This window comes from Eucalyptus grandis, chromosome 3 (assembly GCF_016545825.1).
Source record: "Eucalyptus grandis isolate ANBG69807.140 chromosome 3, ASM1654582v1, whole genome shotgun sequence".
Lineage (NCBI taxonomy): Eukaryota > Viridiplantae > Streptophyta > Magnoliopsida > Myrtales > Myrtaceae > Eucalyptus > Eucalyptus grandis.
Genome location: NC_052614.1, coordinates 27295902 through 27307314, shown reverse-complemented (window position 1 = coordinate 27307314; position 11413 = coordinate 27295902). Strand labels below are relative to the sequence as shown.

General features: G+C 37.3%; 1 protein-coding gene across 1 annotated transcript; it reads right to left on the bottom strand.

Moving 5' to 3' along the window:
* Positions 1-8134: 8134 nt before the first annotated feature.
* Positions 8135-10244, bottom strand: LOC104416797 (TMV resistance protein N). Its single transcript, XM_039309504.1, has 3 exons — positions 9772-10244; positions 8510-9407; positions 8135-8425 (listed from the first exon to the last, which is right to left on the bottom strand). Exons 1-3 carry the CDS (start codon positions 10242-10244, stop codon positions 8135-8137), a joined length of 1662 nt encoding a protein of 553 aa, XP_039165438.1.
* Between the last annotated feature and the right edge of the window lie 1169 nt (positions 10245-11413).

The window sequence follows — 11413 nt, the reverse complement described above, 5'->3', positions numbered from 1 at the left end:
TTTGGCCTTCAACCAAACCTGGAGCCAACATACTAGCCATGGATCTTTAACTCAGAAGTAAAAATACTTTAAATAAATGAGCACACAAGCTTTGATACCAATTGATAGGGCTAGTACGAGCACCTAGAGGGGGGTGAATAGGTGATCAAAGAAATTTTTGTGAATCTTAACAAAATAAATTAATTTCTAAGAGTAATAAACTAAAAGCGTAAAGAACTATAAGCATTTATATAAAGTTGCAATTTAGAGTAAAGAGATAAGGGAAAGAGCATTGAGACCCAAAGTTAATAGTGGTTCGGCTTAGACCAAGCCTACGTCCACTCTCCCACACTGACAGCCCACCAGCTGGATTCCACTATAGACCAAAAGAGATTTTACAGTCTTACATCCTTGATTCCACAGTGTAGAGACTCTGCTACACTTTCTCAAGGTCTCACAAGTATCTAATTTCTCTTTTGAGTACAAGAAAAGCTCAACAATTGAAATAACGAAGAACTAGGAGCTTCAGACTTTAGAATTTTTCTTTCACGCACACTCTCGGATAACCTGAGCGTCTTCCTTATATACTCCTTCATGCCTTCATAGCCGTTGGCACCTTCTAAAGGAGTTCTTCCAATCAACCCGTTGGACAGATTAGAAAGATCTCGAGTTATTTAAGGAATGTGATGATAGCTCACCAATCCTGCTCGCCCATATAATCAGGATCTAGGTTTCCATAAGTAGAACCTTCCAAGTATACTCCGCCAATCAAAAGGATCTAATTATCCAAATTGATTTCAATTAGAATAAACGATCACAAGATGCTATCTCCAATCGTGAGATCTTCTTCAACCGCACGAACCAAATCCTTAGAGATATACTCATATCTGGATAAAGCTTCTTCATCGAATAAATCTTTTCTTCGTCGGTCTGGAAACTATCAGCGATGGCAGACTTTAAATCTTGAGTCTGGAGGTCTTCAGACTTTGACGATAGAGTCTGCAAGTCTTCAGACTAGACTAATGGAAACGTTTTGTCAACTTCAAAATAAATAGGGAAGTTTTCTTCAACAATAAGTACTTCTGTTAGCACCATCCAATTATAGTAACAAAAAATGCTGACATGTCTTTTATTAATATAATTTGACTAAACACACTAGAGATACTTGAGCCAAATGTGATGCCCCATTCTAATGAATTGAAGTGTCTTGTGTGCCAAGTCACCCTCTCTCCATTTTCATATATGTTGAATTTGACATTAGATATTAAACTAAACGCCATCTCTTACTTCAACAACAACATGGATGTCCCGGGGTATCGGAAATATATGCCAACCCCTAATTTGTTTCACTAGCTTAATGATTGCTTCCTCGAGAGTCGCATGCCAACACTACTCTAGTTGCCTCTTCCCATTTAATCTATTTCACTGTCATCGGCATCACCGGCGTCACTGGCCTCACTAGCGTCCACTTCCTCCATTTGGCACCAGAGAAATTTGTGTAAGAAAACTTGCAACTTCATTCCATAGATTGAAGTTGGATCTACTAATTGATTGTCTTCCAGCACAATCTTCAAATCATCATCTAGTTGCTCACATCTCAACACATATCCCAACTTTTCCATTGTTCCACCCGATACTCTGAGTGTAAGACTAAATTGTAAATAATCCTCATCGAATTCAAGAAAATCAACGGCTCCCTCTAGCACTCCTCATAGCACATTCGGTTTAAGATATTGAATCCACATGTGATTTGAATCAAATGAACCGAGAGATCCTAATAGCACATTCCGTCTTTGGCCATTAACATGGGGCACAATGTCGAAAAATATTTCCTTTTCTCCATCTTCTACGTTGAAAACAACACAAAGAGCTAATCCCAGGAACTTATCATAAAAGTCTTGTGAAACCATGAAAGATATGGTACTGCCTTCAACAAGGATGAACTCCTTAGGCATATGTCCTCCGGGGAGAATATCTCTGTAGCAAGGAGAGATTTCAGAATAGCGATACTTCTGTTATATCGGTAAATTGTTAGACGTACTCAAGTTGATAATTAGTTCAAATAGAAGAGTTTGATTTGAGAATTTTTCTGGTAATTTAACTAAAGCTAGAGTTTTAAAATAATTCGACATATCGATCTTTCCTTGCCTTATATGTAATACTCATGAAATCATTCACTTGCGAGTGTTGTTGTAGCGCATGGTGCGGAATCACTTTACGTTAGATTTGCTTATTTGTATAGAATTTTCAGTTTTTGCATTATACAAACAGAGTGCGCCTGACGTACACTCCAACAAATCAACACATGCACTTATGAATGGACCGCCCCGGGGGAGGGGGTTTAGGGGTGAGGGGAGGGGGAGAGAGAGAGAGAGACCTCAGCTGATAAGTCGGACCATGACATGTCACCCCGACATCATCGTCTGCATTCTTGGTTCACTTGCACAATCTGGCCCTAAGCTTGTTTGCCAACTATCTTCATTGAGGAGCCACTGCGATTACATATAGGTGCAAAATCACAATATATTAGCTTGTTTTGTTTTCTAGCATTGGCAGCTTTTGCATTATACAAACACAATGCACCCATATCAATCGAACACATACACACACCACAATCGCGGAGGGGGGAGGGGCGGGGGGAGAGGGAGGGAGGGAGGGAGAGAGAGAGATACCTTATATACCGTGATGCGAGAGACGGCTGGACTTTCTTCCTCTGTGGTCGTTTCTTTATCGTTATGCCAAATCTCATAAAACAAACTTGGATCTAGCAAATTATCATCTTGATTCAAAGCCTCCAAATCATCCTCTAGTGGCTTGCATAATAATCGAAATCCACACTTTTTAGCAATTGCACCGGCCGATGCTCTAATGCCTAATTGGAAAGAACTCGAGTCATTTGGACCAAAAGCGTCTACTCCCCATAGGTTCTCTATTGCAGAAAACCAAAAATACACATGATCCGAATGCAACTGATGTCGCGTGTAGTACGTACATTGCCATTCGCCATTAATGTATTGATTGAGCTTGAATTTATTTTGTTTCCCTTCCTTTGCTCGAAATACAACACATATAGCTAATCCTAGGAACTTCTCATACAAATCCTTCGAAGCTGTGAAAGATATATAACCCTCTTTATTCGGGAGTAACCATTGCAGCATCTCTCCTCCAGGTAGAATAATTTCGCAATCCAATCTGAAATGAGATCGCTATTGTAGATGTAAATTGTTAAGACATTATTTTGAATTTGAGACTTGAAAAAGAGGAATTTCAATGAGTCACATTTAGCTACAATTAGCAATACATGTACACGACTCCGTATTAATCGAGAGAGAGAGAGAGAGAGAGAGAGAGAGAGAGAGAGAGAGAGAGAGTCTAACCTCATTACGGACCAATTCATGACATAATCGGTTAATGGCCCATATGTTGGAGGGAATTTTACTTAGAGATTCACAATTCCATGTGTGCAAATCTTGCAATTGCCCTGAAATCTTGCCAATCTCTTGTAGTTGTCGGCATTCTGAAACATCCAATTTTTGTAAATAATGTAGGTGCCCGCAAGTTGGAAGCTTAGCAAAATTGTTTTTGGACAAATTCAAATATCTTAAGTATGGAAAACTTGAATGATTCTCTAGGAACTCTACTTCTAGTAGATTGCATCCGCCAAGCCTTAAGATTTGTAGCTTAGGAAATCCTGTCTTGCTATGCAGATTACTCAAATCCTCCTCCTTCTTTGGAAACTTGATTAATTTTGAACAACCATCAAGTAGCAAGATACCAAGATTTGGCAACTTGTAAATGCTAGATGGGAGGTTTGCCAGTTTCTTGCAATTAATTAAACTCAAATTCTCCAAAGAGACAAGATTTTCTATGGATGCAGGAAGTTCCTCAATTGAAGTCCCTTTTAAATAAAGTCCTTGCAAGAGTTTGATTTTATTTGGAATATCAGGGAATCTTTGCAACTTTGAGCAGCCAGTAAGATTGAGAAGTTGAAGGTTCTTGGATTGGAGTACATCGGGGAGATGATGAAGGTTAGAGCACCCTTTTAGATTCAACAACCTTAACTTGGCGTGATATGCAATTGATTCATGAGCACGCTCCAAATTTTTGCACCCATAAAGATCCAATTCCTCGAGATTTGGAGTCAAATTGAGGTTCGGCAAACAAACCATGGACAAACATTCGCTGAAGTTAAGGAACTTCAAATTTTTAAAGTCTTGCAAGAAATATCCAGATGGAAAGAAAATGAAGATAAAAATATTTAATGAAAAACACTTGATCATCATTCAAGACACATTTGATCAGAAATTAGTTGATCATATGGTGCATATAGAGCACTCCCTCTCCCTTTTTAAATATGAGTTTATTAAGCAATCTGTGGCCAAAAGAGAAGATTAAAAAAAAAAGAATAATACTCATAATTTCACCACACACTAAGCTCTATCAAGCAACAAACCAGAGAAATCATTCCAATGTTAAGTAGCATGGCCACTTCTACTATGTATATGTTTAGAAACAATACATGTAATTCAAAGAGAGTGCAACCTCAGGTGGGAGCATATGAGCCATGGTCAAATCCTTTGCTAGCTAATTCATGATATGACTTTAAGCTAATAGGTGGCACTTGATAGATCTACAATCTTATGCAGAGATATGCAAACCTACCATAATGGTGGTGGAAGCTCGGGAATCTCTCATGTCATCACTTATTGGGTCATGGTGCTTGGTCAATCGATTTTTGAGAATCACACATTTGGTTGAATGTAGTAGATCCTTGATGCGTTATATGTTGCTGAACTCTATATTAGTGAAATTGTGTGCCTATATGGTATTCCAAAGACAATCCCTTACATTGTGGAGCGAAAGCATCTTTTAAGTCCTTTGGATCTTACACCATTATCCACCTCTAATATGGAGAAAGAGCTAAGACAATCAATAAGTTAAATGAGGAAGTGAGGAAGAGAAGTTCGAAGCAAACTGTCAAATATCCCAGTCAAGCAAAGAAAAACATAGAAAAGCTTGTTGTTTCTAAAGTAGGTGATCTTGTCTGGATTCACTTGAGAAGAGCGCTTTCCACCTAGTCGTCGTGCTACGGACGGTTCTTTTCTAGTTTTGGAACACATCGATAATAATGCCTACAAAAGTGAGCTTTGTGGAGAGAATTGTGTTTCCACTAGTTTTAATGTTGCCGATCTATCACTATGAAGTTGGCCTCGAGGAGGAGTCTTTTCAAGATTTCAAGATTCTCTCTTCTGAATAGAATAATAGGGATAAAATATATTTTCTTGATAAGTGAGCCTGTGTTATACTTTTTAGGATTGTTTTAGTCTCAATTACAATGTGATAATATTGTAGCTTGTTTGAATTTTGTATTTCGGGTTCATTTTTCTTTACTTGGAGTTTACTCGAAGGTATCTTAGGCTCCTACTTATAAGTGCTCTCTTGGTCTCTCATAGTAAACACAATGAATTTATTAAATGAAGTTTCATTCTATCTTTTCTTTGTCTTTCTCTTTGTCCTTTTGGTGGACTCAAGAGTGATCAAGAGTAGAGGTATGCAAAAGAACCAAGAACCGCCCAAACCGCCGGTTTCAGTCCGGTTAATTGCTTGGAACCGGACTGAACCGGGATTGAAACTGGTAGTTCTCATGGGAGCCGCTTCAATTCTCGATTCCAATTCAGTGGAACTAGTGAGTATCGGATCGATTCCCAGTTCTAGGCATGGAACCACCCACCCACTCATTCAGACAAGATTGGACCGGTACACACACACACACACACACACACACACATCTAAAAAATATATTCCATCACAATTATTTAATTATTTTGTAGTATTTCGACCAAATACATATGTACATATATGTATATTTATTGTTATTAAACATTATTGACTAATTTTGTCTATTGGGTGTGTAATAGGACTAACTCCTTACTCTTTTTTTTCATTCTAATAATCCATTTACTTGCTTTCTCAACCAAAACAAAATAAACGAATGAAGAGGAAGGAGATGATCAATCAATGGTGTGGTGCTTTGTCGTCATGATACGAAATTAAGAGCCAAATATAAGACCGAACAAGTTTTGGTGCTCTAAAATAGAAACTAGGTTTAACTTGATATCAATTGATAAATGAAATTTTGTAGGGATTGAGGGACCAGTTCTATGAACCCACCCAGGAACTGGACCGGACCAGACCGGTGGTTCGGTTCTCGGGTGGATCCATGGAATGACGGGTGGTTTTTGGTTCCAATTTTTTGGAATCAATCCTAAGTGGGCGGTTCCAATTCTAAGGTGGGAATCGTCCACCCAGAACATGCTCACCCCTAATCAAGAGAGTGCTGCATCCTTGGACTGGCCTCCTAAGATAGTCTCTTCCTATACTCCTTAGTGGGGTTTTTCCACTACCCTTTTGTTTATTTGTTCGTTCGATACATTCCGACGTCAGTGCGGCCGACGAGCACGACAGCAAAATTGAAAGCCCACAAAGTTTGTCTCATAGGAGGCATGGGAAGAGAAAAATATAAGAGTATGCACAAGATTTGAAAAAATTGATATTTGAAAAATTGAGCAAAACCACAAAATTAGAAATATTTAATGGAAAGAAATTGTTGACAAATACACCATATACAAACATAGAATATACGTAGAAAGGAAAAGATATTTTAAGATTGAAATTTGCAATAAGAAATTTGTTGAAAATATTAAAATTTAGATTGTGAAACTTTTGAGAGATCAAATAAATTACTAGTTTACCCACCTCTCTATGAATACAAAATCTGTAAAATAAGTAATTGACAACATTTTGGGGGAAGAAATTAAATTGAAATCCTGTGGAAGTTCACCTTTACTTTGTACAGTAAAATAAATATGAATACAAAAATAATACGTACACCAACATACATACATATATAACTTTAGATTAGATTTAGGTATAAATTTTTTATTAGCGAAGCGAGCCCCCCTACCCACTTCTCTTTGGAAAGCATTATTAATCATGCGTGAAAGCTGTTATGCACAACTAGCTTGCTAGAAGCAATGCCTTTATAAAGTAAGACCAGCCTCGTTTTAAAAAGCTGGAGAAGGAATTGGGTGGTCAGTCTATTTCCCCTATTCTTCAGTTAGGCGAGATGTGAAGAGTTGCTTTCGTCCCATGATTTCTTACTTGGGAAGAAATGGAGTAGGGGCGCTATCGAATGACTCGATTGAGAGGAAAGAAAGTTACGTGCTTGGAAGGAGAATGAGAGATTTCTCGAGTAAATTATTCTAACTATATTTGAAAATGAATAGTTTATCCATAAAGATAAAGACAACTTTCTTGGAGTTCTGCTTCTTCCTCCTTTTAAAAATAAAGAAGTATTAGTCAGAAATTCCCGATTTGGTTGGTACAGTAGAAAAAGACAGGACTTTTGGGGCTTACTTAAAGTAAAGATCCTTTTCCGACCAAAAAAAAAAAAAAAGTAAAGATCCTTTATATATCCTTTCCTGCATAGTTTTTATATATCTCTTTTCATTATCAGCTGCATGCTATTGGAGAAAGAACAGTGGGAGGTTCAATTAAAAGCATTGAGTGCGCATTCACTTCAATAAAAAAACAAATAAGCAAGAAAAATCTCTTTCTATTTCTATATGTAATTTCTATTTCTATAGAACTTTTGATAGCATTTTCATTATCTATCATTTCAAAGGCATACAAATTGAATCCTCAGTTCATGTTTATTAAAATACTGAGCATATCCGTCATTCAATTAAGTAACCAATAAGTTTTTGTTCCAATTTTTGGTAATAAAGTTACTGACCTTATAAACCCATTCTTCTTATAATTCAGTACTTTTAACATTTTGAAAATGAGATTGGACTTTTTAGGGAGTATTTTTTGTTCGAATCGACAATAAGATTCACCTAGGAAAGTGTTTAATAAACTTCTAAAACGGGAAGAGTCCACTAATGTTGGTTCGCGCAGTGGATCGACATCTTGTATTTAATACTTTTCGAATGTAAACAATTTAATAGATGAAGATGTTTGTTGAGTACATTAACGAGCATCATCAGAGTTAGTAATTGTTGCATTCAAAGTTTTCAATAAGACATATACATATCCATAATCATGTGCATACAAATATAGATCTATAAGAGAGAAGTAGATAAAGACAATTCATTTAAATACGCACCTTAAATTGCTCCATCATGACTTGGATTTTGCTTTTGCGCAGATCAAGTCCAACTAACTTCTTTGGACCAGGGGAAAATTTGGGAACCCAAGGAGGACATTCAGGCCATTCAAACCATCTCAGTTCATTAGGAAGATAGATAGGACCTTGGAAAGAGTTATGCACATTAATCATGATGAGCAACCTCAACCTTCTCATGTTTCCGAAAGCATTGGGACCTATGTATATTGCTTCTGTCTTGGGTAAATTCAAAACTACGGCTTTTATTGCATTTGTTCCCTGCATTTAAAGAACTTTCATTGTAATTAATATACGAAGTTAGAGGACAAGTGTAAAATCAATGTTTAAATTAGCAAAACTTACCATATCCCAGGATAGAAGATCACGGACATCTTCACAAAGCCATAACCTACTACGTCTTCTAGGATCATCACGACATTCTTGTTTAACAATATCCATGCCCATCAACTGAATCAAGTCATGCATCTGTAGTGTCTCCATTTCTATAGCTATGGAGGGCTTCTCAATAGTTATTAAGGACTTCTCAACAAGAACTTGTACTCCAATAGTTGTGTCAAAGTCACAACTGTTAAGGACTTTCATAATGTACTCTATAGATCGCCCCTTGAAGAAACGTGCAATATCAATGAATATTTCCTTTGCATAGTCCTCTAGTCCATCGTAACTTAACTTGAGAACATCATTGATGGCTTTGTCGGGACTTTTAGCAAGTTTATTCAATGCACTTTCCCACACCTGTTCTCTTCTACCACATAGGAAAGAGCCTAATACCTCAAGTGCTAAAGGAAGTCCATTAGCATAATGCAAAGCACTATCCACAAGATCCCTCCTTATCACTATGTCCTTACTTCTAAGAAAAGCATGTTCACGGAAAAGTTCAAGAGCTTCCCAATCCTTTAGAGTTTTAACTTCATAGATATGATATTTATCTATCCCATGGAGAGTTAATAGATGATTATCTCTCGTAGTAATGATGATTCTGCTTCCTTTACCAAACCATTCTCGCGTTCCAGCTAAAGCATTTAACTGTTTTACGTCATCAACATCATCGAGAACTAGAAGGATCTTTTTGTGGCAAAGTCTATCTTGAATCAAACTAATACCTCTATCAACACTAAACACTGTTAACACTTTTCCCAGTAGTATCTCGGACAACAATTTTTCTTGCAAAGGAACCAAAACCTTGGAATCTTTTGAAGTTTCACGAACGTTTGCCAAAAAACATGAAGCCTCAAATCCTCTGAAAATATCATTATAAAGGGCTTTAACTAATGTTGTTTTTCCTATGCCTCCTTGCCCCCATAATCCTATCATGAGAACATCATCACGAGACTCAAGATTTAACATTGATTTCAGCTCTACAACCCGTGGATGTATTCCAACTGGATGCTTGGCAACATGTAGGGGCGTTCGGTCTAGGTGCATCCAAATCTCCTTGACAATTCTCTTTATAAGATCCGCTTCGTCTCTTGACAATATCCATAAAGGTACTTGACACGTTAATATATAAATTAATTAACTATTGGCATAAAAAAGACGATTTGATTCAGCATATAGAAAACAATAACAAAGCAGTGTGACATCAATCACTATTTAGTACTTACTTATCGTTCAATTCCCACCCGGACAAGTTACTAGCATCAAAGAGAGCCTTCTTCCATCTCTTCACTTTCTCCGAATCTTTCCCAAACTTGCTCTCATGTTTAACCATAGCTTCTCGATAGCTCTGTCTTGGCGTTCTCACTTCTCGGGGTTCCACTTTGTAAAATAGTGGAAAGACCACGAGGTCTCTTCGCTCCTTGCACTCCATGATTTTCGCCACCTCTTCCAAACACCATGGTGAGGAAGCATAATCCTCAGAGAAAATGATGATCGCAATACGCGAGTCCTCGATCGCCTTCATAAGCACCGGCGTTATTAGCTTGCCTTTCTGGAGCTCCTCGCTATTAATATAAGTGTAGATTCCTTTCTGGTCAAGAGCTGCATAGAGATGCCCGAGGAAGCTATTCCGGACGTCCGCACCTCTGAAGCTCAGGAAGATGTGATAATTCCCTTTAATTTTTGAAGAAGCAGCCATTAGAGGAGCTGAAGGTCTGCAGCGCTCTCTCTCTCTCTCATCTATATATCACTTTGTTCTTTGACCATGGACCTTCTCGAATCACGCGGCGCCCGCCAGAATGGAAAAGGACCAGAGAAAGTTCGACGTGACCAGATAAGGCGGCCGCTGCCACCTGCAATGTAGATTTTTAGAGAAGAGAAGCGGTCATGGCGGATTAGTCAGCCTATCAAATGGGATTTTTCAAATTAGAAAAGTAATAAATCAACCAAAACAAAAATAAGGAAATAAAAAAGACACTATTAGTATTAATGTCTGGTCGGGTTGCAGCTTTATCTCTCAGGTGTATATCACTTTGTTCTTTCTGACCATGACTTTCTCGTATCACGCAGCAGTAATAATAAAAGAAAACCATAGAAAAGAAAAGTAAAAGGTGAATTATTGCACATGTAATTTCTGCGGAAGGTGCATAAAATTTTGTCGTATCCTTATATTTTTTATTTTCCTTCCTTAATTTGAGTTGCTTCTCTATTAATAAAGAAACAGAAACGTGAATCAATGAACAATTCTGATGCTCTGAGTCGGTAAGCATATTCTCCCTCAACTAATTTAATAAAGCTGATAGCGATAGAAAAGAAAACAAAAGGACAATCAATGCACATGTAATTTCCACAGATTTTTGCAGAAGGTGTGTGGAACCTGCGTCTTGACTTAACTTGCCTTTTTCATTAATAAAAGAAATAGAAAAGAAAAATATCCATAATCCCATGCCCTTGGTGCTAATGTACATGAGTCAATCGTAAAGACATCATCTGTTGGATTATTATTTATAATGAATGATTTGACTTCTTTTTTTCTGTCAAATGGGATTCCAGACGAGCAAATCCCAAAATAAATTTCCCTTACTTCTCAAACTAAATTTCTTCATACCATATCTTGCCTAAAGATTATCGAGTCATTTCCCCCTTAGCCAAGTCACTTTGATCTCACTCCTTAATTATTGTTGTTTTCGACATTTTACATTTATTTTATATCTTTAATGTTACATTTAGAATTTCTCAGCTAACAGGTTATCCACGATCAAATAACTATTTAGGGAATGCCTTTTTTCCTTTTTATTTCATTTTTGTCAAACCTTGTATTCCATGTTAACACTCTGTTTTCTTAACTTCTTAGTAAAGATTATCACT